This window comes from Prionailurus viverrinus, chromosome D1, assembly GCF_022837055.1.
Source record: "Prionailurus viverrinus isolate Anna chromosome D1, UM_Priviv_1.0, whole genome shotgun sequence".
Classification (NCBI taxonomy): Eukaryota; Metazoa; Chordata; class Mammalia; order Carnivora; family Felidae; genus Prionailurus; species Prionailurus viverrinus.
In genome coordinates, this window is record NC_062570.1 from 58088770 (window position 1) to 58116712 (window position 27943).

Sequence of the window (27943 nt, forward strand, 5' to 3'; positions counted from 1 at the left end):
AATAAAATGTGATATCTCTATATAATGGAAAATTATTCAGCTATGAGAAGGAATGAATTACTGATACATGCTACAGCATGGGTGAAGCTTAAAAACATGCTAAATGTGGGGCACCTGGGTGGCTCAGTCAGTTGAGTGTCTGACTTCTTTGGCTCAGGTCACGATCTCATGGTTTGTGAGTTTGAGCCCCACATCAGGCTCTGTGCTGACAGCTCAGAGCCTGGAGCCTGCTTCGGATTCTGTCTCCCTCTCTTTCTGCCTCTCCCCCAATTGCACTCTGTCTGGCTCTCTCTCTCTCTGTATTTCTCAAAAATAAATAAACATTAAAAAATAATAATTAAAAAAATGCTAAATGTATGAAGCTAGTCACAAAAGACTGTATGTTGTTATGATTCCATTTACATGAATTTCCAGATTAGGCAAATCTATAGAATCAGAAAGTAGATTGGCAATTGCCTAGAGCTGGGAGGTTTGGGTGAGGGTTTGGGGCAGAAGGGGAAGTGTGGAGTGATTGCTGATGTATAGGTATAGAATTTTTTGGGGGGTGATGAAAGTATCCTAAAATTGTGGCAATGTTTACACAACTCTGTGAATATACTAAAAACAATTGAATTGTAGACTTTGGGTAAATTGTATGGGATGTGAATGCTATCTCATTGAAGCTGTTACTTAAAGAGAAGACTGTTATTGCCGAAGTCAAGTTTTTGAATACCATGCTGAGAAATTTGAAATTTGTTTTATAGATTAAAAACAGAGAAACCGAAGCTAGAAAGAAACAACGGTGATTAAATAGTTTAGTACACAAATGCTTAGAACAGTGCTTGTCACATAATAAGGACTCCATAAATAGTGTTGTTCTTACTGTTACCAGACCTGTGTTTTAAAAAAAATCACTCAGGCTGTAATGTGGACAATTTATTAAAGGAGAATGGGTAACACTTAAGTCAGTGGAAATAAACAGAAAATCAACAAGGAAACAGTGGCTTTCAGTGACACACTGGGCTAGATAGATTTAACAGATATATTCAGAACATTCCATCATAAAACAGCAGAATACACATTCTTTTTTTTCTTTTTTTTCCATGTTACATGTTTTATTTTATTTTATTATTTAACGTTTATTTATTTTTGGGACAGAGAGAGACAGAGCATGAACAGGGGAGGGTCAGAGAGAGAGGGAGACACAGAATCCAAAACAGGCTCTAGGCTCTGAGCTGTTAGCACAGAGCCCGATGCGGGGCTCAAACTCACGGACCGCGAGATCATGACCTGAGTCGAAGTCGGACGCTTAACCAACTGAGCCATCCAGGCGCCCCTTACATGTTTTATTTTAAAAAGTAAAAGAAAAATGTAGAACCTTGAAAAAAAGGGAAACTACTAGGAAAAGATTTGTTCATATAAAATATTGTAAAATGTCATTTATTTAAAATACTCCATTTTTTTCAAATTGTTATTTAAATTCTAGTTAGTTAACATATAGTGTAATATTGGTTTCAGGAGTAGAATTTAGTGATTCATCACTTACATGTAACACCCAGTGCTCATCATAACAAGTGCCCTCCATAATACCCATCACCCATTTAGCCCATCCCCCACCCACCTCCCTCCATCAACCCTCAGTTTGTTCTCTACAGTTAAGAGTCTCTTATGGTTTGTTTCCCTCTCTTTTTTTCTCCCCCTCCTGTATGTTCACCTCTTGTGTTTCCTCAATTTCACATATGAGGGAAATCATATAGTATTTTTGTTTGACTTATTTTGCTTAGCATAATACACCATAGCTCCATCTGTGGTCGTTGCAAATGACAAGATTTCATTCTTTTTGATGGCTGAGTAATAGTCATTGTGTAAATATACCACATCTTCTTTATCCATTCATCAGTAAATAGACATTTAGGCTCTCTTTCCATAGTTTGGCTTTTGTTGATAATGCTGCTATAAACATCAGGGTGCATGTACCCCTTTAAATCTGTATTTTTGTATCCTCTGGATAAATAACTAGTAGTGCAATTGCTGGGTCATAGGGTAGTTCTATTTTACTTTTTTGAGGAGCCTCCATACTGATCTACTCTGGAATACACATTCTTATCAAGTGAACATGGAACATTCTCCAGATAGATCATATATTAGGCCACAAAACAAGTCTCAACAAATTTAAAGAGATCAAAGTCATAACATATATTTTTTCCAACCACAACGTTATGAAACTAGAAGTCAACCACAAGAAAAAATCTAGAAAGAGTGAAAATACATGGAAATAACGCTACTGAAAAATGAATGAGTCAACCAAGAAATCAAAGAAGAAATAAAAAATTACACAGAAAGAAATGAAATTAAAACACAAATGGTCCAAAATCTTTGGGACGCAGCAAAAGCAGTTCTAAGAGGGAAATGTATAGTAACACGGGTCTACCTCAAAAAGGAAGAAAAATCTCAAACAACCTAATCTTACCCCTACAAGAGCTAGAAAAAGAACAACAACAAACAAACAAAAAACCAAAACCAGGAGAAGGAAGGAAATAATAAAGACTAGAGCAAAAATAAATGATATAGAAACTAAAAAAACAGTAGAACAGATGAATGAAACCAAGAGCCGGTTCTTTGAAAAAATCAACAAAATTAATAAACTTCTAACCAGATTCATCAAAAAAAGAGAAAGGAAGGATTCAAATAAACAATATCACAAATGAAAGAGGAGAAATAACCAACACCACAGAAATAAAAACAATTGTAAGAAAATATTATGAAAAATTATATTCCAACAAATTGGACAACCTGGAAGAAATGGATAAATTCCTAGAAACATGTCACCTATCAAAACTGAATCAAGATGAAACAAAATTTGAACAGACCAATTAACCAACAAGGAAATTGAATGGATAATCGGCAATCTCCCAGCAAACAAAAGTCCAGGCAGGACCAGACAGTTCCACAGGTGAATTCTACTAAACATTTAAAAAAACTATTCTTCTCAAATTATTCCAAAGAATAGAAGAGGAAGGAAAACTTCCAAATTCATGTTATGAGACCAGTATTACCCTGATACCAAAACCAGATAAAGACACTACAAAAAAAGAGATACAAAAATTCTTAATATTTAGAAACAGAATCCAACAATACATTAAAAAAAGCATTTACCATGATCAACTGGGATTTATTCCCAGAATACAAGGGTGGTTCAATAACTGCAAATCAGTCAACATGATATACCACATCAGTAAGAGAATGGATAAAAATCATATAGTCATTTCAATAGATGCAGAAAAAGCATTTGACAAAATACAACATCCATTCATGATAAAAACCCTCAACAGAGTGGGTTTACAAGGAACATAGTTCAACATAAAAAGGCCTCATATGGAAAACCCACAGCTAACATACTCAAAGCAAGGAAAAACTGAGAGCTCTCTCCCTCAGATCAGGAACAAGACAGGATGTCCACTCTCACCATTTTTATTCGATATAGAACTGGAAGTCCTAGCTACAGCAGTCAGAAATAAAGAAAAAGAAATGAAAAGCATCCAAATTGGTAAGGAAGAAGTAAAACTTTCACTATTTGCAGATGACATGATAAAAAAAAAAACCTAAAGAGTCCACCAAAAAACTACTAGAACTGATAAAGGAATACAATAAGGTCGTGGGATACAAAATCAACATACAGAAATCCACTGCATTTCTATACACTAATAATGAAGCAGCAGAAAGAGTAATTAAGAAAACAAAATAAAAAAGAAAACCATCCCATTTACAAATGCAAAACAGTAAATACTTAGAAATAGTAAAATACTTAGAAATAAATCTAACCAAAGGGGTGAAAGGACCTGTACTCTGAAAACTATAAAATATTGATGAAAGAAATTGAAGATAACACAAAGAAATGAAAAGACATCCCATGCCCATAGATCAGAAGAAAAATATTGTTAAAATGTTTATATTCCACAAAGCAATCTACATATTTAATGCAATCCCTATCAAAATACCAACAGCATTTTTTCACAGAGCTAGAATAAACAGTCCTAAAATTTGTATGGAACCAGAAAAGACCCTAAATAGCCAAAGCAATCTTGAAAAAAGAAAAGCAGAGTTGGAGGGAATCACAATTCTGGACCTCAAGTTATATTACAAAGCTATAGTAATCAAAACAGTATGGTACAGGCACAAAAATAGACACATAAGTCCATGGAAAAGAACAGAAACCCCAGAAATAAACCCATAATTAGCTGGTCAGTTAATCCTCAACAAAGAATGCAATGGGAAAAAGACAGTCTTTTCAACAAATTGTGTTGGGAAAACTGGACAGTAACACACAAAAGAATGTACCTGGACCACTTTCTTACACCATATACAAAAATAAACTTAAAATGGATTAAGGGCCTAAATGTGAGACCTGAAACCATAAAAGTCCTTGAAGAGAGCACAGGCAGTAACTCTCTGACATTGGCCATAGCAACATCTTTCCAGATGTGTTCACTTAGGCAAGGGAAACAAAAGCAAAAATAAACTATTGGGACTATATCAAAATAAAAGTTTCTACACAGCAAAGTAAACAACCAACAAAACTAAAAGACAACCTACTGAATGGGAGAAAACATTTGTAAATGACATATTCAATGAAAGGTTAATATCAAAAATATATAAAGAATTTTTACAACTCAACACACAAGAAACAAATACTCCAATTTAAAAATGGGTAGAAGACATGAACAGACATTTCTCCACAGAAGACTTACAAATGGCCAAGAGATACAGAAAAGATATTCAACATCACTCATCACTGGTGAAATGCAATCAAAACCATAATGAGATATCATCTCACACCTGTCCAAATGGCTAAACTCAACAGCACAAGAAATAAGTATTGGCAAGGATGTGGAGAAAAAGGAACACTTGTGCACTGTCAGTGGGAATGCAAACTGGTTCAGCCACTGGAAAATAGTATGAAGTCTCCTCACAAGTTAAAAATAGAACTACGCTACATAGAGGAATGACACTACTGGATATTTACCCAGAAAATACAAAAACACTAATTCAAAGGGCAAATGCACCCTTGTGTTTATTGCAGCATTATTTACAATAGGCAAACTATGGAAACAGCCCAGGTGTCCACTGATAGATGAATGGATAAAGATGTGATGTGATGTGGTGTGTGTGTGCATGCACATGTGTAATGGAATATTATCCAGCTATTAAAAAGAATGAAATCTTGGGGTGTCTGGGCAGCTCAGTCAGTTAAGCATCCGACTCTTGGTTTCAGTTCAGGTCATGATCTTGCAGTTGGTGGGATTGAGCCCCCCATTGGGCTCTGTGCTGACAGTGTGGAGCATACTTGGGATTCTCTCTGTCCCTCTCTCTCTGCCCCTTCCCTGTTTGCACTCTCTCTCTCAAAATAAATAAACATTAAAAAATATTTTTAAAAAGAACAAAACCTTGCCATTTGCAATAAGATGGATGGATCTAGAGTGTATGATGCTAAGCAAAATAAGTCCATCAGAGAAAGACAAATACTGTATGATTTCACTCCTATGTGGACTTTAAGAAACAAAACAAATGAACAAAGAGGAAAAAAAAGAGAGACAAACCAAGAAACAGACTCTTAACCATAGAGAACAAACAAATGGTTACCAGAGGAGAGGTAAGGAGGATGGGTAAAATACGTGAAGGGATTAAGAGTACACTCTTGGGGTGCCTGGGTGGCTCAGTATGTTAAGCATCTGACTCTCAATTTCAGCTCAGGTCATGATCTCATGGTTTGTGAGATCAAGCCTTACATCAGGCTGCACGCTGACAGTACAGAGCCTGCTTGGGCTCCTCTCTCTCCCTCTTTCTCTGTCCCTCCCCTGCTCATTCTCTCTCTCTCTCTCTCTCTCTCTCTAATTAAAAAAAAAAAAAATACATGTAACTTGATGAGGACTGAGTATGGAATTGTTGAATCACTATATTTTACACCTGAAACTAATATAACACTATATGTTAACTACACTGGAATTCACATTTGAAAAGAGAGGGAAAAAATAATAAAGGAGAGTGGTTAAGACTGAAGGCAAGATTATTTGGAAGATAGTTGTCATCTAAGCAAGAATTACTGAAGCCAGGACTGTGGCAATGGGGATGGATTTGCAATATCATTGTAGGAGGGTTATTTGTTGATTGTCACATTAGTTTTCTCATTGGTTGGGAATTTATTTTGGCCCCATTTATTCCTGACAGAAGCAGTACTGCAAGAAGTCAGGCATCACGCCATGAAGAGCACGTACAGAACATCCGCCGATTTCATGAATCCCTGCAGCAGGGAGAGGCAGTTTTGCCACATGATGACAAACTGACCACATTGCCTTTGTCCTCTTCCCACACTTCCATTCTGACTTCTCTCAGGTAAGACCCTGTGCTTAGAAAAGACACAAGAAACCATAGTAAAGCACAAGGTAAATGGGCTATGGCAACCTGCAATACTGCTGTTCTGTCAGCTACCACTGCCCTGGGAGGTGTAGGAGGGGACTTTGTCTGTGTTAGTGTTGCATTGGACCCTGGATCCTCTCAAGATTCTTCATAGATAAATCTGTCTCTACTTGGGGCCTTCCATTCCTTCACCGGCTCTATACTATTATATTATTTCCACTAATACAGGAACTTTAGATTATTCACCAAAGTTAATAATTATACAGCTTCATATCTACTTTACAATTTATAGACCCTCATCCTGCCCACTGTCCTCCTCACAACCACTGAATTCATCCAGATCACCATCTGTCCTGTTAATGCTTCCCTCTTTGTTAATTCAGTCAGCATCTGAGCCACAGAAGCACTGTGAGAATTGAAAGAGCCATTATAGATCATCTGAATCAGCACCTGGGTTATCTAGTAAGAAGTGTGGTCCTGTGAAAAGGTCTTGGCTTCAGAGTCCAACAGCCTTGACTTCCAGTCCTGGCTCTGCCATTCCCAGAAAAGGAAGGAGATAGTCTGTTGCCAGATAATTATAATGATGTGTGATAAGAGCTGCAGGTTTTCTGGCCAAGGGTAGATGGAGGAATGAGTAACATTCTAAATTGGTTTTGGGAATATTTAAAGAAGTCACACTTGAACTAGTCTTTGAAGGAGAAGGTCAACAAATGTGAAGGACGTTCTATGCAGAAAACACGCTGAGACCCAGAGGCTTGAAACAGCAAGTCACGTTTGGAGAAATACCAGCAGTACAGTTAGGATACAGCTGAGCCTAAGATGTAAAGAGCAAGGAAAGTTCTGTAGCACCATCTTGAAGGGCCTTGAATGTCAGCTTGAGTTTGGACTTTTAGAACAAATGATCCTCAAGTGGAAAGTGATGGGGAATGGAGGAAGAGAGTGTGTAAAATTTGAGGAAAAAATATTTGAAAGATTTTATATTTGGAAAAAGCTAAAAAAAATTTTTTTTTAATTATTTGGTTTCTTAAAGCAAACTCAGAAAAGAATTGGCAAAATATTTTTGATTGGTGGAACATAGGTTAAAAAGAATTGAACAGTTATACTATAGACTATGGGAAATTGTTCAAATTTTTGTATTATAAGGAAGTGGTATGTTCAGATTCTCATTTTAGATTCTCAGAGACTGGAGGCTATTTAAGTAAAACCATTAACAGTGTGTCTGCATTTTGTTGGGTCACTCACATAACATATTTTAGAATCTACCAAGAAAGAGAAAAAGAAACTCTCGTGCAGTTCTCTCAGTGTCAGCGCTTTTGACATTTGGGCCAGATATTTTGCTGTAGGGGGCCTGTCTTATGCATTGTAAGAATTTAGCAGCATCCTTGGCCTCTATCTACTAGATACTGGTAGCTCTCCTGCCCCGATTGTGACAACCAAAAATGTCTTCACACATTGCCAAATGTGTTCTTGGGGCCAAATTACCAGGCTGTAAACCACTGCCCTAGAACAATGGTTCTCAAAAGTTAGTGTGTGTCAGAATCACGTGAACAACTTGTTAAAACAGCAATTGTTCTACCCACCCATGCAGTTCCTAATTCAATAGGTCTAGGATAGGGCCTGAGAATTGGCATTTCTAAGAAGTTCTCAGATGATGCTAATGCTGCTAGATCTAGAACCAGGTTTTGAAAACTGCTAGTAGATGAATTCTCTAAAAATGAAGATGAAACAAAATAGCGACTTTGCATTATTACTTCCTTAGATTCACAGAGCCCTAAAACAGTGCTTCTTTTGAGTCACAGCAATCCTATGAGGTCTGCAGAGCAAATATTAATAAACTTTTTTCACAGATAAGAAAACTGCAGCTTAGTATTAGTAGGTTCTATACCCAGAACCTCTGACAAGATCAGTTGGGTTTGCACATTTTCTTTAAAGCTTCACCCAGTTAACATTTGTTTGCATTTTCCTGCTACAAGTGGCAGGTGGCAGACACCCAAATGTAGACACCTAAGTAAACCACTGTGATTTTTTAATTTTATTTATTTTTTTAACTTACATCCAAGTTAGTTAGCATATAGTGCAACAATGATTTCGGGAGTAGATTCCCTAATGCCCCCTACCCATTTAGCCCATCCCCCCTCCAGTACCCTCTGTTTGTTCTCCATATTAAAGAGTCTCTTATGTTTCTCCCCCTCCCTGTTTTTTTATTATTTTTGCTTCCCTTCCCTTATGTTCATCTGTTTTGTATCTTAAAGTCCTCACATGAGTGAAGTCATGTGACATTTGTCTTTCTCTAATTTCGCTTAGCTTCTATAATACCCTCTAGTTCCATCTATGTAGTTGCAAATGGCAAGATTTCATTCTTTTTGATTGCTGAGTAATACTCCAGTGTGTGTGTGTGTGTGTGTGTGTGTGTGTGTGTGTGTGTGTATTTATATATATACACACCACATCTTTATCCATTCACCTGTTGATGGACATTTGGGTTCTTTTCATAATTTGGCTGTTGTTGATAGTGCTGCCGTAAACATTGGAGTGCATATGCCCCTTTGAAACAGCATACCTGTATCCCTTGGATAAATACCTAGTAGTGCAATTACTGGGTCATAGGGTAGTTCTATTTCTAATTTTTTGAGGAACCTCCATACTGTTTTCCAGAGTGGCTGCACCAGTTTGCATTCCCACCAGCAGTGCAAAAGAGATCCTCTGTCTCTGCATCCTCACCAACATCTGTTGTTGCCTGAGTTGTTAATGTTAGCCATTCTGACGGTTGTGAGGTGGTATCTCAGTGTGGTTTTGATTTGTATTTCCCTGATGATGAGTGATGTTGAGCATTTTTTCATGTGTTGGTTGGCCATCTGGATGTCTTCTTTGGAGAAGTGTCTATTCATGTCTTTTGCCCATTTCTTCACTGGATTATTTGGGTTTGGGATGTTAAGTTTGATAAGTTCCCTATAGATTTTGGATACTAACCCTTTATCTGATATGTCATTTGCAAATATCTTCTCCCATTCTGTTGGTTGCCTTAGTTTTGCTGATTGTTTCCTTTGCTGTGCAGAAGCTTTTTATTTTGATGAGGTCTCAATAGTTCATTTTTGCTTTTGTTTCCCTTGCCTCTGGAGACATGTTGAGTAGGAAGTTGCTGCAGCCGAGGTCAGAGAGGTTTTGCCTGCTTTCTCCTCAAGGATTCTGATGGCTTCCTGTCTTACATTTAGGTCTTTCATCCATTTTGAGTTTATTTTTGTGTATGGTGTGAGAAAGTGGTCCAGGTTCATTTTTCTGCATGTCGCTGTCCAGTTTTCTTAGCACCACTTGCTGAAAAGACTGTCTTTATTCTATTGAATATTCTTTCCTGCTTTGTCAAAGATTAGTTGACCATATATTTGTGGGTCCATTTCTGGGTTCTCTATTTTGTTCCATTGATCTGAGTGTCTTTTCTTGTGCCAGGACCATACTGTCTTGATGATTACAGCTTTGTAATACAGCTTGAAGTCTGTAAATCCACTGTGATTTGAGAGAGTCGTGGCTTCTAATGACAGATTAAGGATCAGCTTTGTATTCTCTCATTTAATTTGGATTTGATGGTAGAACACAGCAGACTGCTCCTAACAAAAGCATAAAACGACTTTCAATTTACTTCACAGGTATTTAGTGTCTATGTAGTGCCAATTATACCAGGCACATTGAGTGTACCAGAGAAATAAAGAAGGTTGAGATATTATCTTCTGTTACCAAATGCTCATGGCCTAGTTTGGGAAACTAATACATGATAAGAAAACTCAGGTGGGGGGCACCTCGGTGGCTTAGTTGGTTGAGCATCTGACTCTTAATTTCAGCTCAGGTCATGATCCCAGGGTCATGAGATAGAGCGCCACGTCAGGCTCCATGCTGAGTGTGGAGCCTGCTTAAGATTCTCCTTCTCTCAAGGCACCTGGGTGGCTGAGTCGGTTAAGTGTCAGACTTCGGCTCAGGCCATGATCTCGCAGTCTCTGAGTTCGAGCCCCGTGTCGGGCTCTGTGCTGACAGCTCGGAGCCTAGAGAGCCTTCTTCGGATTCTATGTCTCCCTCTCTTTCTGCCCCTCCCCCGTTCATGCTCTGTCTCTCTCTCATCTCTCTCTCTCTCTCTCTCTCTCTCTCTCAAAAATAAGTAAACATTAAAAAAAAAAAATTCTCCTTCTCTCCCTCTGCCCCTCTCCCCTGCTTGTGCTCTCTCAAAAAAAAAAAAAAAAAAAAAAGTTAAAATAGTATAGGGACAGAGCAAGGGGAGTAGCTTGAACTCAGGCTCCAGCATTCAGAGGTATGAGGCAGAAATGAACCTAGTTGGGACAGGGCCCATCTATTACGGAGAAAGCACAAGATTTGGAGTCCTGAGTTCTGGAGAATGGTAAGAATGAATGTGGCCTCATTCAGTTTTTGAACAGATTTTTTTTTTTAAGTCATTTATTCATTATCCATTCAGCATTTATTTTGTGACAAGCACTATGCTGGGTACAATAGATATAAAGAAATCAGCACAGAGCTCACAGTACATCAGAGGAAAGAGATGTGAAACAAATGATGTGATTGAAGAGTACAGAACTGTGAGGCATAAAGGAAGACCTCTTAAACCAATTTAGAGGCTCAGAGAAGGCTTGCTTCAAGAAATCACTTACTTGAAAGATCAAGAATGATTGTGAGGTAATCGCTTCTCGGCCTTTTGGCTTAGATCAAGTGAAGAATGACTGTGAGGTAGCAAAGGTCAGTGTTAGTCCAGAGTAAGGCCTTAGTCTGTCAGAGTAAGAGGATGTGAAGACTAGATAGGAATGGTAGTCAAGAATGGTTCCCTACAGGAGGGGAGATTTTTCCTGGACATAGAAGAGGAATCTCATTAGCTAGACATAAGGAGTGGAAAGTTGCCCCCAGTAGCCAGATCATAGTCTGAGAGGAACATAAAAGATACTTGTAATCCCAGTGAATGACCCTTTTGTCCTGTTCTCCCTTTCTTTTTTTTTTTTACAGGAGGAATCTGAGTGAGCTAGATCAGATCCAACGGTACTTCAGTCAGAAGCTCACCAAGCCTTTACTTCCCCTCAGTCCTCAGCCTCCTGCCGTCATGCAGTCCCAGGAGACTCATAGGGACCATCCTGGGCCCGGAGCTAGCAGCCTAGACCCTGACAGCCAGTGCCTTCTGGAGAAATCCAATAACCTGGTGTTGCAAGTCAGCTCCTTAATCACAGGTATGGCTCAGGGCACCTCTTGTTGAGGAGTTATGGTCACTGGGTGCTATTCAAAAAACATCCCTCAGGCAAGCCCCTATGACAAATGAGAGACCAACAGCTTTCACTATATTATTTATTTACTGTCTTCCTTTTGAAAGGAGAGATTTAAAAGCATGGCACAGGAAATTGTGAAGTGGAAAGCACATTGGACTGAGAGGCCGGAGACCCAGGTCAGGTTCTTGGTAGGTTTTTGCCCAGACTTACGATTTGACTCAGCATACCTTTTCCCTTCTTGAGGATTCCCTAGCCAAAACAAGATGAGAGTGGATTAGGTGAGCTCTTTAGTAGCAGTTCTTGAACTTGTGCCACTCTACTTTCAGGAAAAAATCAACTATAGACATATTTAAAATTCTAGTTCTCAGAGGCCAGAAGCCTGCATTTTTAGCAGGTACCTCAGATGATTCTAGATATTGGTGGTCCATAGTCAACCCTTTGAAACACCCCTTAAAGCGGTGGTCCTCACTCTGGCTGCATATTAGAATTCTTGAGGGAGCTTTTCAAGATCCAGATGCCCAGGCTGCACCATAGGTCAGTTACAACAGGATCTTTGAGGGTGCAGACCCAGGCATCAGTGTTTTTCATAACTGCCCAGGTAATTCTACTGTGCAGCCCAGACAGAGACTACTATAGAGTAAGTATTTCTCAAAGGTGCCTAAGCATAAGAATCACCTGGGGTACTTATTCTGAAATACAAATTCCTGGGTCTTCTTCCATTCTATTGAATTAGAATGCTGGGTTAAGGCCTGGGAACTTATATATCAGGCACAGTTTGGGGAATTGTGAGAAATCAGATCAGTACCTTTAGCCATCATTTGGTGTCATTTTTGCTGAAGTAAAATATGTATATTGTACACCGGGATGAATAAGTTTAATTTTCTCTGTTTAAAGTGGAAAGAAGCCACTCATGACTGATATGAAGTACAAACCTTCTTCCTACCCTCTTTCCCAGATGGCTAACCTGTCAGTAGCCAGGGTTTCCAAAGTACATGCTATATTTGGCTTCCATTTGCTTGGAAATATTCAGTCATCTATTTATTGAGCACAAACTCTGCCAGGTACCACTATGTTACTGGTTCCAGGAAGATGGACAAGACAAGCATTATCTTTGCTTTCATCAAGTGTACATTCTATAGTCAACTGAAGAAACTGTCCCCCAGAAAGAAAGGATAAGAGCAGAATGGAGGCTTGTTTGGGGTAGAAGTGAGAGCATATAGAGAACCCCCTTAAATGGGTATATTAAAAGAGGAGAGAGAAGAGAAATGAGGATTGAAGCTGGAGGACCTTGAAGCCAAGTTTGGGAGTTTAATCTTTATCCTGGAAGAAAATGGGGAGTTCTAAGCAAGGTGATGACAGAATGAGAACTGACTTTTATAAGGAGAGGATGAATTTTGAAAGGGAGAGAGGACTAGATCGAAGAAAACAATTTAAAAAAATTTTTTTTATGTTTTTTAAAATTTGTGAGAGAGAGAGAGAGAGAGACAGAGACAGAGCATGAGTGGGGGAAGGGCAGAGAGAGAGAGGGAGACACAGAATCCAAAGCAGGCTTCAGGCTCTGAGCTGTCAGCACAGAGCCCAATGCAGGGCTTGAACTTGTGAACTGCGAGATCATGTCCTGAGCCGAAATCGGACGCTCAACTGACTCAGCCAACCCAGGCACCCCTCGAAGAAAACAATTTAAAAAAATAAACTTCCCCAGCCTCCATCGTGTCTTAGTACACTTTGGAAGAAGTCATTACACAAGTAGGTACCAGTGAATCTTGAGAGTGAGTTACTGATGGGGAGGAGGGGGTCTCATTTATGCCACATCTGTGTGCCAGGTCCTTTGCTGGACTCTAAAAATGCAACATGAATCAGATATGTGGTCTCTGCCTTTAAGAAGCTCACAATCTGATGGGGAAAACATACACAATAGCATCTTAAATGCTTCCTTATAGAACAAAGCTGTATAGCCATCCCATCCAGCTGGTGCACCTAGGAAGGCTTCCCAGAGGAGATGCAGTAGAGCAGGGCCTTGAAGGATGGACTGGTATGTAAAAAGCAGAAAGACACCTCCAAGACAGAAGGATAGTTCAGGCCAAGGGATCAGGATTGACTAACCTTCCTGGTTCCTGTTCCTGTTTGCAGGTAGAGATGTTCCATTTTCATACATCTACTCACTCCCTTTAAGACATGAAAAATGATAATGTATTAAATTTAGCCAGCACCTCCTATAGGCTGAGCACTCCCATCAGGTGCTATGAGGGAGATGTGACCCCACACCCCGAGAGTCAAATCTGCCTCCCAATTCCTAACATTCTCTTCTTAAATAATAATGTAAACAAACCATTTAGTAGTTCTATTTATTAACTTATTCCCTCCCATTTAATCACAAAAACAATTTGAAATGACTGGTAGTTTCCACTTGTTGTTTATATATGTGCCACAAAGTGTGTGCTCATTTATCTGATGTATTCTTTACTATAACCCTGTGCAAAGGATGGTGTTAATAACATTTTAAAGATAAACAGGTTGAGGATAGTTTGCTCATGACCACAATAAGTGACAGTAGAGATTTGAACCCAAGACTGACTAGCTCCAAAAACCTCTGCTCTTTCCATAATGCCATCCTCCCTCCATTTTCTCTGTAATAAACCTCCCCTACTTTACCAATTGGGTGATAGATGAATTGCTTTTATTTTCCAAGTAAAATATATAGTTTTAATAACTGTCATCAAATAGGTAAATAAGTAGATTCTCATTTTGGTTTTTAATATAGGTAATTACTGAAGTAAATGGAAGCATGAACATGCCTACCAGGACTCCTAGCTCCCAAGAATTCCTGAGCATGAGCAGATAGTCTCTGAAAGCATTTCCACAGATGTAACCACAGCTATAAACAGATTAGATTTTGGTCCTCTGATGTTAGAATAAAGTGCTAGAAAGTGTACTGCCTTGAATATAGTTTCACTGACTTGGGTGGATTAACGATCTTTAAGATTTTTCAAAGTCTGATTGCAAGAATACATCTGAAGCTAGAGCCTAGCTTGGGAAAGTTGAGTGGTCTGTGGCCCTACCTTGTAGTAAGAGTGATATCTGTTGCTGTTCAGATCTGCAGACCATCACCAGGAATTCTCAAGCATCTTTGAGTTCTCACCAAGCCAGGAGTAGAAGCGGAGAAGTCCCCACCCTACCAGATGCTCAGGACACAGGGGCCATGCAGGAACGAAGAACAGCTCCCAGTATGTCAGTGGCACAAGTGATGGATGAGGGCAGAAACTGCCTAACTCCCCCTACTCTTGAAGAGACTTCAAGCAGAAGAGGACTGCTCCATGAGTCCCTGGGTCACACAGTACCCGATACAAGGATGCAGAGCAGTGAGGAAACTGAGGCAGACCCAGTCTACAGCGATGAGGACTATGAAGAAGACATCATTGAGCCCAGGACCCTTAATGACATCACCACTGTGACAGACAAAACTAGCCCTTGGTCCAGTTTCATGTCAGACACAAGTGAGATCATCAGCCTTCAGCCTGATGAGGTGCATAGGAAAGGCCCCTCTTGTCCTTCAAAGCCTTTCCCCAGAGAGGAGCTCAAGGGTAAAAGTAGCCCTCTGTCCAGCCCAGGAAGAGCTGTCAACCCCCACCTGCTTAGGCAGGGTTCTCCTAGGCAAAGTCTTGTTGCTTGTGAGGGTGAAACCTCTCAGGCAAGGGATGGAGAGCCTGCCTTAACAGACCCACAGCTCATCTCACCAGTAATACTCTCAGGAGCCCAACAGAGCAAAACCTCCATGGGACTGAGCTCACCAAGAGCAGATCAGGACCAGGAGCCCAAGCCAGAAGCCCAGACTGAGAATGAAGCTGCCTCCACGGAGCTAAGTGACTCTGCTGATAGCTTTGAGAAATTCCCTCTCAGCCTAGCCTCCCAGAGCAGAAAGGAAAGCCATCAGGGCCTACCCATCAACTGCCCTGACATCCATCAGAAGCAGGCAACATCTGGATCAGAGGTGTCCACAAGGCAGAGTCTCCTGTATCCTTTGGTATTTCCCACAAGTAGCCCCTTACGCCATTTCTAGCATTTTGGATGCTAGCACTTAGGCCAACCTAGTGTGTGCGTGAGTGTGAGCATGAGCAGTGGCCTCCCTCATGGAATGCACTGGGAGATATAGGAAGCTCCTTCCTTCACAAGACTTGCCGGTCCTAATAAGGTGCTATGATGCTACCTTTAACCCCTGCCCTCTGAAGCATAATGTTTTGAATTAGGTTTAAGTGTTAGTAGCACATTCATTGGCCTGGCCCAGCCTGATTTATTGAATTAATCTATTAGGTATTTTACACTTGAAGGCAGGGCTCTGGATGTAAGGAATGAGACCATTAATCTCAGTTGAAATAGAAATGGAGGGTGCAGAGAGAGGGAAAGGGAGAGTACTAGCAGTAATTGAGTATTTACTATGTGCCAGGCACTTTACATACCTTTTCATTCCATCATTGTAAGTCCTGAAGGTATCATCATTTCTATTTTGCATTTAGGGAAACTGAGGCCCAAAGTTATAGTGACTTGCCTAATACTTCATTTTTTCAGAAAAAGGCAAGTAATAACAAGGAGTAATACAAGGAGTAAGACAAGGAGAGAGGAAGTGGGCACAGTTGAAATGGACTTGCCCGACTCCCCCTACCCCCCAGAAGGATAGTGTCAATGGAGAGAAGGGGCACCTGCCATTCCCCCTCTTCCTCCTTTGAAACACAGATGGCCCTGTAATGGGAAAAACTACCTAGACCCATCGACAGCCCTCATATCTGTTGCCTGCCCCGCTGAGCAGATCAGTTCACCTGGCATCCCAACGGCAAGCAAGGGTTACTGCACAGCTACCAGTGAAGGAGGCTGCTTTACTGAAGAGATCTTTCTCTACCCGAAGCCAGGGAGCCTGTTTTTGACCCTTCTAGACCCATTTTCTTATTTGTGTGACTTCAGGCATACAATTTAACCTTTCTGAGCCTTAGTTTCTTCACCTATAAGATGGGGGCAGTAATCCCTTACCCACCAGACTGTACACTCTCTAGGTAGGTCAGGGACCTTGTCTTTTTCTGTGTCCCCAGCACCAGACATTGCACAGAGAAGGGATCAGTAAATGTAGATTGAATTGAACTATCCTAATTTCACAAGATTCCTGAGAAAATCAAATGAGTGTGAAACATTTGTACATACTGTATGATGTGATTCTTATTGCAGAGCAGAGAGAAACTAAAAGGTAGAGGGTAGGGATTCAGAAAGGCTGAAACTATGAAATGGCTGGAGGGTGAGCACTGAAAGCAGACCACCTCCAGTGGAGTTCCTTCCTAGCCTCACTCAGCCTGGGTTCTGACGATTCTGCCTTTACAGTCAATTTAGTTGTGCTCAGAATACATGGTTTGTGCTGGAGCAGTCACATGTGACCAGGTCCTAAGGGTAGTGCTCTAATTCAGACCTTCCCAAGTATTCATCCTTTCAAAAAATGGGTATTGCCAGGCTTGGTGCTCTCCTGAAGACAGATTTGAAGTAGACTTTACCTTAAGAAGTTCCTATCATGAGGCAGGAGACAGGCAGTGATAGAATTTATTGTTCTAGGTGTTGTGATGAAACCTGGACATAATGCTAGGGAGCAAGAGGAGGAAGCTGCCACAACACTGGATGTATCCCGGGAAGAGAGACAGTGGAGCTGGACCTCAAAGATGAATAGACATCCTGTAAACAAACGAGAAAATTCTAGTTATAGTGAACTGTGTATGCAGAGGCATAGCCAGGTGAAAGAGCCTGACCTGTGGGGAGCAGTTCACTCTGCTCAGAGTCCAGGGGTACATGAGATGGTGAGCGGTGAGGCAGGGCTACATCTTAAAGAGCCTTTTATGCCTGGCTAATCTAATCTACATCATAGATGGGACAGAATTAGGCGCAAGGAAGAGAAAAACAAATACAAAGTAGACTTAGAGAGTTCTGTTACAAGTTGCTAGGTAAGTGATGTCATTGACTGGATAGGGACTAGCACATAAAGACAGATAGTTTTGGAGGAAGGTACAGAATTCCATTTTGGACATATGCCTACAAGACATCCAAGAGGAGGCCAGCTATAAAGGTAGGTGTCTCCGGAAATAGATAAGGGGAGCAGGCAGAGCATGGAAAAGGAGAACCACCCACACAAAATGGAGCCTTGAGGATACGCTTCATTCAGTAGATACTTATTAAAAACTTACTATGTCCCAGGTACTGTGCTAGGTGACAGGAACATGACTGAAAAAGAGACGAATAATCTCTGCCCTCTTGGAGCTTAAATTCTAGCATGGAAGAACCATGATAAAACAATTTGAACCAGAACCATATTTAGCTTATTGAACAGAAACAAAAAATTGGAACATCAAAGTAGTCCCCTCCCAAACTGAATCAGTGCTTTGAACAAATATTTTTGGAAACACCATGTTCTCAGCACAGTACTGGGTACATCTAGTACCAGGAAAAGTATAAGATGTGGTACTTGACTTCTAGGGCTCAGATGCAGACTGGGTGAACCAGCTATATCCACAGACAGCCCCTCATGTAGAGCCCTCATTCCTGGATGTTGGCAGAGGACAACTGGGAGGACCAGCCTCCTTCAGTGTCAGGCATCTTCCTCCAGCCTAAGACACTGTCCTTGGGGCCACCTTCCAACCCAACCCTGTCTGACTGGCTTCTAACGGGTCAGTTGTGGTCAGCAGGACCTCAGCAAGTATCATTTAAATGCTGCTGCGTACCAGCCTCATGCAGGGCTCTAGGGAAATAATGAGGGGAAGGAGGGATCACTGAGGTCTAACATTAGGAGAGGAAGGATTTTAACTGACCCTTGCAGAAAGTATAGACTGCGACTTGTTAGGGGTGGGCAGGGCCTTCCAGACAGAAGGCACTACTGTACAAGAATAAGTTGGACAAGTAGGGATGACTAAGGCCAGTGGAGATGCCAGTCTGGCAAGGGGGGCAGATTTCAATGTATCTGTGCCCCTTAACTACCATTATAGCCCGGAACCCATTGTGGTGCCCAACTTCTTTTTGCCTCCTCAGCAGTTGGAGGCCTCCCTGCGGATCCTTTCACTCTCTACAGCTTTGCCACCGCCAGCCACAACAGATCAGGTAAGAGAACAGCTGGCTGACCCCCCTCTCCTAGAGTCCTCATCTCTTCCATGAAAGCATGGGCACAATGCAAAGCTGCCCCAGGCCAGATTCCTGAAAAGGCGGCAGCAGTGGTCACTCTCCAAACTTGTGCTGAGCACATTCTGAGGGCCCAGAGGTGCACGAGGTGCTCAGGAACAGTGAGGAAGTGCAAATGAGTTAAGAGCAGGGCATCATCAGTTAAGATGATATGTGGAAGAAACAGTGCAGAAACATTAAAAATAAGACTCAGCCAAGAAATGAATACTGAGTGCTGTGGGAGCTCCACTAAGCCAAAGGTGGGCTTGAGCAGAGGAAGCTTCAAGCAGGAGATGCAACGTCAGCAAACTGTGACAGATGAGTTAACATCTGGAAGAAGAGAATATCAGAGATATACCTGTTGTTGTTTACAGAACACCTTGTAACCATCATTCATCCGAGCTGGGTGGTTGGAACCCAGGTACAGATCCCAGCTCTCCTCTTTGCTGCCTTGGCACAGCTCTGGACCTTTCTTACACGTGGCAAGAAAATATTAATAATACTATAACTACTTTTGTAATCATTCAGCATATACTTACTGAGTACCTGTATCAGGCATTGTGCTAGGTTCTGAGCATATAGTAGTTAAGTAAGACAAATTCCCTGCTTGTGGAGTACAAACAGTAAACAACAACAAAAAAAATATTGACAGATTGTGATGAGTACTAGGTGTTCTGATAAAGAACAGGGTCTCTGAGGAGGCAGTATTTAAGCTGAAAGATGGTGGTCATGGTGGTGCTTGCTAGACACTGTTCAAAGCACCTTATATTAACTCTTTACATTCAGCAACCTAATGAGGTACATATTTTATCTCTGTTTTTAAAGATGAAGAATCTGAGGCACAATCTAGAGATTAAGTATCTTGGCTCATACAGGTGTTAAGTGATAGAGCAAAAATGGGAACCTAAGCACTCTGGTTTCAAAATCTGTGTTGCTAACTACTATACTTAGAAGGAGCCAGGGGTGCCTGGGTGGCTCAGTCAGTTAAGCATCTAACTTCAGCTCAGGTCATGATCTCACAGTTCGTAAGTTCAAGCCCCACAGGCGCTGACAGCCCAGAGCCTGGAGCTTGCTTCTGTGTCTCCCTCTCTCTCTGCCCCTCCCCCGGCTTGCACTCTGCCTGTCTCTCAAAAATAAATGAAGATTAAAAAAAAAAAGGAGCCAACCATGTAAGAAACTTGGAGAGGAGTATTCTAGGTGGAGAGAACAGCAAATGCAAAGTCCCTGAGGCTGAAAGAGCTTGGCATGGTCTAGGAACTGACACAGAGCCAGTGGCACTGGAACATAGAAACTGACATAATGAGGCCAGAGGGCCCAGAGCACACAGGACATGTAGCCACGAGAAAGAGTTTAGATTTGTTCTAAATGCTAAGATATCCTTTGAAGTGTGTTAAGCAGGGGAGTGAGATCTGATTTAAATTTTAAAGAATTCACCCAGGGTGCTGAATAGAGGATGGGTTGTCTTTCAGATTTGGTAGCATGATGGTCAAGAGTAACTGCAGTGATGTATTGGAGAAAAGAGCCAAAATTCTAGGGGTGAACCAGGCATAAAGCTCTTGCCTCATGGAACTTAAAAAAACAACAACAAAAAAAAGATAATTTCAGAGAATAATACATACTATGAACAAAATATATTAGCCTATTAATTGTAATAGCTGACTCATATTTAATGCTTATTATGCAACAGACATAATGCTAAGTGCTTTCATGTATAAGCTCATTTAATTCTCCCAACAACCCAGTAAGATGGGATATTGTTATCCCCATTTTAAAAAAGGAAAATTGAAGCTCAGAATTTTCTATACAGACCACAAGATATTATTTCTATTTTATATAGAAACTGAGACCCATAACAGTTAAGTCACTTGCCCAGGGTCTCCCAAACAATAAGTGACTTAAAACATATGATTTAAAACTCTACGCTTTCCATCACACCACTTTAAAATCATGACCCTTGACTTAAGGTATATTTTTCTAACCGATTTGCCTTTATATGGGTTTCATTTTGTACTTAACACTTAAACAATTTTTATGCTCTTCCAGAGCCTACTTTGATGACCAATTGGGTCAGTCCAGAAACATCTTGAGAGCCTGGGGGATAGTCCTAAAGAAAAGCCATCAGGTGTCTGATCCCTTGACTAGTTTTCCTTCTCCCTCAACTTCCCCAGCACCATTTTGAGGACATCTCATTTATTTGGCACATGGATCAACCTAAATTCTCATACATCTTAGTTTTTATCAGGTTTGTAAATCCTTCCCAAAGGAGAGGAGAGATACCAGTCCCGACCCAGGAACTCTGCATCTTTGTGGCCTTTATTCCTACTCTGGTTTGTGGTCACCAGCTCCTCTCCTTCCTCTTGCATATCCCATACGTACCCATCAGGAGTTATGCTAGAGTCACAGACCTTGATCCAGGTACCAAGCACAAGCTTTTGAGCAAGGCACCCATGAAGTGAAATACTGAATCTGCTACTAAGTTAATTAAGGGATCTTGAGCAAGAGACTTGACCTTTGAGTCTCTGTTTCCTTATACATAACATCAGGCTAATGAGTCTTACCTAATAGAATGATGGCAAGAACTACCCTAGAGGAAAAAAGTAGACACTGTTGGTTCCCTTTCCCTCTTCCTCTCCCAGCCAAGTGGGTGAAATGTCAGTGAGTCACACCCCCCAGGAAGGGAGTCTGTGAGCCACTTTGAGCTGTCATCTCTCACCTGCCACACAGACCCGCCGTTCCTTCTTTCATATTTCTGCCTTCATGATGTGCCAACTCCCAGGAATTTACTGTCTTTGATCTATTATAAGATAAAAGTGTGGGAGAGGGAGAAATACGAATTTTCACTTCAATTAAAGGACATGTCTAGTTCTGAGAAGATAACAAGCCTCATATATTTTTCAGCCGTTTTTCTTTCTTGCTCACAGCAAAACTCCATTGTTTGTGTGCTGTTCTCAGGGCCACCTCTCTCCTCAGGACCTCATTCTGGGTCCTAGTTAGGGTAACCAGTCATCACAGTTCACCCAAAACTGTCATATTGAAAGTCCCAGGCCCAAGAAACCTCAGGAGGTTGGTGGTCCTCACTAACAATGACCCTCTCTCACTATTTGATGCATTCATAGCAGCATATTTTCTGAATCTGGTGCTCTTGGTTGCTACCCAGTGCTTGGTAACCTAGGAATCAAATCAAGTATGTATTTAAGGCACTAGCAAGTAGAGGCACCAAAAGCTAAGAGGAAAAAAAAAAAAAGTAAGGATTACATGTATTTTTTAAAGCATTGAAATAGTTACCATGGGATAAATCAGAACTTTGATTCACTTCATTATATTTGTTTTAGATCTAATTGTGAATTTTATTTGGGCAGCGGCACCATAATCTTCTCAGCTTACAGTCTCTGAAGGCCTTAAAAGTGGCCTCACTTTGAAGAATTTAAGACAAGAAATATACTTTTATATTTACCCACATACTATTTCTGGTGTTCTTCATTCCTTCTTCACATCCTGATTTTTTCGCTCCATTTCCCTTCAGCATGAAGAATTTCCTTTAGAATTTCATGTATTGCAGGGGCGCCTGGGTGGCTCATTCGGTTAAGCGTACGAATCTTAATGTAGGCTCAGGTCATGATTTCACAGCTTGTGGGATGGAGCCCCATGTGGAGCTCTGCACTGGCAGTGCAGAGCCTGCTTGGGATTCTCTGTCTCTCCTAGCTCAGCCCCGCTCCCCTGCTCACATGTGCATACTCACTCTCTCTCTCTCAAAATAAATAAACAAACATTTAAAAAAAAAAAAAGAATTTCATGTATTGCAGACCTACTGGTAACAGCTTCAATTGTCTGAAAATATCTTTATTTTGCCTTCACTTTTTAAGGATATTTCTTCCACTGGATATAGAATTCCAACTTGAATTGTTTGTTTTAGCATTTTAGAGCAATCATTCCATACTCTGACTTACATTGTTTCTGATGAGAAACAACCATCATTCTTATTGTCACTGCCCCAAATGTAATGTGACCTTTATTCTCTGTTTTTAGGGTTTTCTCTGTTTTTCAACAGTTTGACTACAGCGTTCATAGTTGTGGAGGATAGGGGAGAAAGAACACATAGGTCTATTTAGCAGTATTAGCAATGTTTTAGTACTTAGGTTTGGTTCTGTTGATCTTCAAAAACAAAAGAGCCAGTTATTTTGCCGGCTGAATGAGTTTATTCTGGAATAGTAGAGGTCTTGCACTTTGGGAACAAGCAAACTATGGTAAACCATTGGCACATGTGCAAAACAGAGAGGGGCTTGCTTTTATAAAGAGAGAGGAGGAAGCTGGGAGGGGCTTTTCAGCTGAGTTCTCCTTGGCTGAGTTGTTGCTGGGCCAGGAGAATTCTTCCTTTTTCCTGCTGGGGTATGTAAAGTAAGATTACTGTTGAGGAATGCTAGGTCTGCTTCTTACAAGTGACTCCATTTTAAGTGAGGTTTCCTTTATTTTCACAGTTGGGTTGGGTTGTGGGTTCACAGATGTTCATTTTTATTCTGCTTTATAATTTACATATGTTACATAGTTTGTTATGTTACACAGTGAAATCACAAATTTGTATGTAACTAAAATTTTAAGAGTGATTGAATGGTGAAAAATGGAGACACAAGCTCCTGCCATAAATCTGCCTGTGAATGTGGAGCGGGGAAATAGAATAGTGGCTGGAATAGCATAGGCGATAAAGATACAAGGTTTTGTTTTATTTCATATGGGAATGGCTACAGCTTTCTTTATGCTAATGCAATGATCCAATAGAGAAAAGGAGAAGGAGAAGGTGCAGGAGAGGGAGAGAAAATAGAAAAGATGGTCCCTGAGTCAGAGGGGGCATGGGATCCAGAGCACATGTGGAGGTAGCCTTTTGAGAGGAAAAAGAAAACTCACCCTGTAGCATGGAGGAAGATGGAGAAGGTCGAGAAGATGGGTGCTAAAGCAAGTAGGATTAGAAATTTGGCGGTAAGGTTTCCCATTTGATGAAAGCTTCTATTTTCTTATCTTCTGTTCTCTGTAATGTCTCAGGCCCTGTCAGCAAAGTGAGAGTCGGGGAAGGGAGGGCAGGAGCCTTGTCCTGTACCCTCATTTGGGAATTTCATCTATTCTGCCTCCTCCTAAGGCTGGCCTTGGCCCTGAAGATTGAAGAGAAGCATTTTGAGAGGCTGCTGGGCTCTTCCTAAGGAGTGTCCTAGGACTGCTGTGCTATAGCTAACCTGCTGTAGGGCCAGGCACACAACTCATCCCTGCAAAAGGAAAGAGCTTGTAAGTGCTGGCTCAGCTGCTCTGGCCTCACCATCTAAGGGAAGGCCTAATCCTTCACTCCAAGTTGAAATGGTGCCCCAGAGCCCAGGAACCTCCCAGACAGTCTCCACTTCCAGCATCCGTTAAACAGGTTTTTTTCCTGCTCCTTCCCCAACAGTATAGTTGATCTAGGTCTCTGTGTGACATTAGTCAGTCAAGTCTTCTGATCTTTCTGAGTCTGTTTCCTCATTTGTCAGATGGGATTATCAGGCCTAACAGGGAAGTTGTAGAATGCCAAGTGCCACACAGAGAGGGTATAGAGGCCAGCCCTTAGCTCTCCTAGTCATGACTGCTTCATCTCCGGTTGTCACCTCTTCCAGGAGGGGAGGAAGATGGGAGGACTGCTACACAGTCAACCAGTGGCAGTTTCATATTACTTGTGAATCAGGTTCTGCTGCCTCTGCTTTCTCTTACCTCTCCGGATAAAGTACCTCTTCACTGGGACAGCTTCTTGGTATTTATGTAAAGTTACTTTTTTTGTTGTTTTGTTTTTTGTTTTTTACTGTAAAGTCACTTCTGATTCTGTTTGCTTAACTGCTTGTGGGCAAACTAGTTTTATCAACTTCCTTAAAGGGGAGGAAGGAGGTAGAATATGAGACAGCAGTATTTTACATCCTGTTTTCCCCAGGTTTATGTCCTTTGCTCTTGTAGATGTTTCTTTGGGAAAATCTCAACCACTCCCAAATACTTCAGTTATTATTTACAGTTTGACGACTCTCAGATCCTTATTTTCAGTCTAGACTTCTTTTCCATGCTACAGACGCACATGGATCCAACTGTATCCTGGCCATCTTTTCCTTGATGTACCTCAGACAGTTCACTATGTCCCAGACTTGAACTTGTCACCTTCCTTTGCTTCCCCCACTCTGCCATCTGCATTCCTTATCTCTGTAAACCCAACTACTATCATGTGGCTACTTATGCCAGAAGCATAGATATCATCTTCCCATCCTCTTGCTCCTTTATCCCCCATGACCTGACCGAGAGCCAGTCTGCTACCAAGGTCTGTTAATTCTACCACCTTTTGTATCTACTCGCTTCTCACCATCCCATTATCTAGTCTCAGTCATCTTCCTCGTGTCTCTTTCTGACTAGTCTCAGTCATATCCACTCTTTCATGCCACTGGAAGGGAGAGGGACTCTTCAAGGTTGCCACAAAAACTTTATTTATTGAAAAACCCATATTCTTAAACCACTTATCAAATCTGAGTGCCCAATTTATTTGACCTCAGCGGCATGTAACATAATTGATCTCTCTCCTTTAAACACTTTCTTCACTTGTTTCTAAGGTATCAGTTCCTCTTGGTTCTCCACCTCCCTCATGGCTGCTTCTGCTCAGCTACCTTTACTCGTTCTCCCTTATTTCCCCTACTTGGTAATATAGGAGTCACCCAGGACATAGTCTTTATACTTCAGTCTTTGCATTTGCTTTCTAGATGACCCCATCTGATCTCAAAGCTTCAAGTCCCCTCTGTTTGCTGACAACTGCTGATGGTTATCTTAGCTCGCATTTTTCTTGTAAACTCTAGACTCATATGTCCAACTGCCTACTCAGCAGCTCCATTTGGATATCTGAGATACTCGAATGAACACTCACTTCAGATTTTATTCCTCAGATCTGTTCCTCAGCCTTCCCCATCTCAGTTAAGCAGCTACTCTATGCTTCTAGTTCAGTTTTCAGGCCACAACCCTTGGAATCACCTCCAGTGCCTCTGTTTGCAGTCCACCAAGAAATTCTGGCAGCTCTGTCTTTAAAATATATCCAAATCTAACTACAGTAAAACCTTGGTTTGCAAGCATAATTCATTCTGAAAACAAGCTTGTAATCAAAGCACTTGTATATCAAAGTGTATTTCCCCATAATCAAAACTTAGATGATTTGTTCCACAACCCAAAAATATTCATATAAAAATGATTTCAGTATTGTAACATAATACAAAATACAAAGAAAATACAAAATATAAAGAAAAATAAATTAACCTGCACTGACTGTTGAAAACTTCATGGTTGGTGTGAGGGAGACAAGAGAGGAGAGTTATTGTGTAGGACAACTTTCACTATCACTAACAGAATCACTGCTATCTATTGGCTCAGTGGAATATTTTTCTTTTTGGGCAACAGGAACTTATCCAATGACACTTGCTTTTGTCTCCTTTTGAGGAGGCAGTGTGACATTGCATTGTCGTTAAACAGATTCATCACTCACACTGCTACAGCCTTGTTCAGGTTCTTTCTTTTCTACAAAATTTTACACTGTTTTCCACATTTTACACATCTCCCTAATCTCATGTGAAGTGAGGGATCCCTCCGCCTTTTTCTCCTCCTCTGCAGACGAGATGCAGACATAGACTTCTTATAAAATCTTGCAATTTCGGCCACTCGTGTAACTCGTTTATACTTCTTGATGATTTCCTTTACTTAAACTCCACCATAATAATCTCCTTCTTACTGCCTTTCTTTCCAGCCTTTTTCTGCATGGGGGCCACTGTACATGCTCACATGGATGTTGACTATAGTACAGTATTAATAAACTTGTCATATATTGTATTTAATGTAACTGGCAATAAGGCAGCAGAGGAAAGGGTCTCTCTCTGCAGACACCCTGACCTAGAATGAAGCAAAGCATTCCTAAGGTTACTCTTGTATGGAAAAGCAAAGGACGGTCCATGGGTGCTTTGAAGTGACAAAAAATACACTAGTGCCAGTTGTGGGCACCTTCCAACATTCTGAAAAATCACTGATCTCTGCCAAACACTGCGGCCTGAGACCAAGCATCTGAGCATGGATCACCCACAATCCCACAGAGAGAGAGGGAGGAGAGACACAGAACCATTGGCTCAGTTGTGATGTGATGTTCGGCGTCATGTGCTACTTGTATTGCAAGACATTGCTCATTTATCAAGTTAAAATTTACTAGAAAGGTTTGCTTATCTTGTGGAATGTTCTCAGAACAAGTTACTCGCAATCCAAGGTTTTACTGTATTTGTCACGACTCCAGCCATTTCCTCCCTGATCTAAACCACCATTACCTCTTGTCTAGATTATTGCAGGAGTCTCCTCACTTGCCTGTCTGCTTCTGCTCTTGCCTCTGGCAACCCATTCCCCATACAGCATCTGTTAACCTTTTAAGATGGTGAATAAATAATGTGACTTCTCTGCTTGGAACCCTCTAGTAACTTCTTATTGGTGACTAGGAGAGCCAGAATTGGGCCTGAGGACATGGAGACCAGAGTGTAGGAAGGTAGTTTGGGCAAATTAAAAAGCCATAGTCCTGAGTTAGGTGCAGGAGAAGACAGAAGGCCCCTTCCCTCAGGACCTCATAGTTCCCCAGGGGAGCCAGCTATATATCTCAGTCCACCAACTCCATCAAGTGCCTGTCATGCTTAAAGAACAGGACCTGGTACTACAGGCTTTGCCTTCAGAGAGCTGACAGTTCCTAGTGGCCTCCAAACCACTCACTTTCTAAATGATATTAGCCTACAGTAATACTTAAATAAAACAAAACAAAAAGAATGAATATAGGGAAAGGAAGACAGCCACAGGAGTGGCTTGAGTAGAATTCAGCAGAGATGAAGGAAAGGCTTTACAAGCTGTGGATCTGGAGAAAAGAAACCTCTCAGAGAATCAACAGATTTGGCAACCTGGAGGTACAAGCAGTATATGCTAGGGAGGAGGTCAGAGGTAGCGAAAGATTGGACTGAACCAGAATAGGGTAGGATAGGAATCAGATGCAAAGAGCAAAAGTAACCTGTCACCTGAGCCTTGGTCTCTGCCTGCCTACATGGCAGTTCCTTACCATGAGATGGGCCCTGTCTTGT

At 41.1% G+C, this 27943-nt stretch overlaps 1 protein-coding gene across 7 annotated transcripts in view; it reads left to right on the plus strand.

The window, feature by feature from the left end:
• Nucleotides 1–27943, plus strand: part of C2CD3 (C2 domain containing 3 centriole elongation regulator) — a 148866-nt gene that overhangs the window by 113175 nt on the left and 7748 nt on the right. For 4 of the 7 annotated variants that reach the window (XM_047879431.1, XM_047879428.1, XM_047879432.1 and 1 more), the window contains 4 exons: nucleotides 6205–6369; nucleotides 11389–11606; nucleotides 14735–15653; nucleotides 18647–18758. In XM_047879431.1, the coding sequence (XP_047735387.1) occupies nucleotides 6205–6369; nucleotides 11389–11606; nucleotides 14735–15653; nucleotides 18647–18758 (1414 nt within the window). Of the gene's footprint in view, nucleotides 1–6204; nucleotides 6370–11388; nucleotides 11607–11746; nucleotides 11831–14403; nucleotides 14575–14734; nucleotides 15654–18646; nucleotides 18759–27943 lie in introns of those variants that run through there. The other 3 variants (XR_007156550.1, XM_047879429.1, XM_047879434.1) reach the window with 3 other exon arrangements.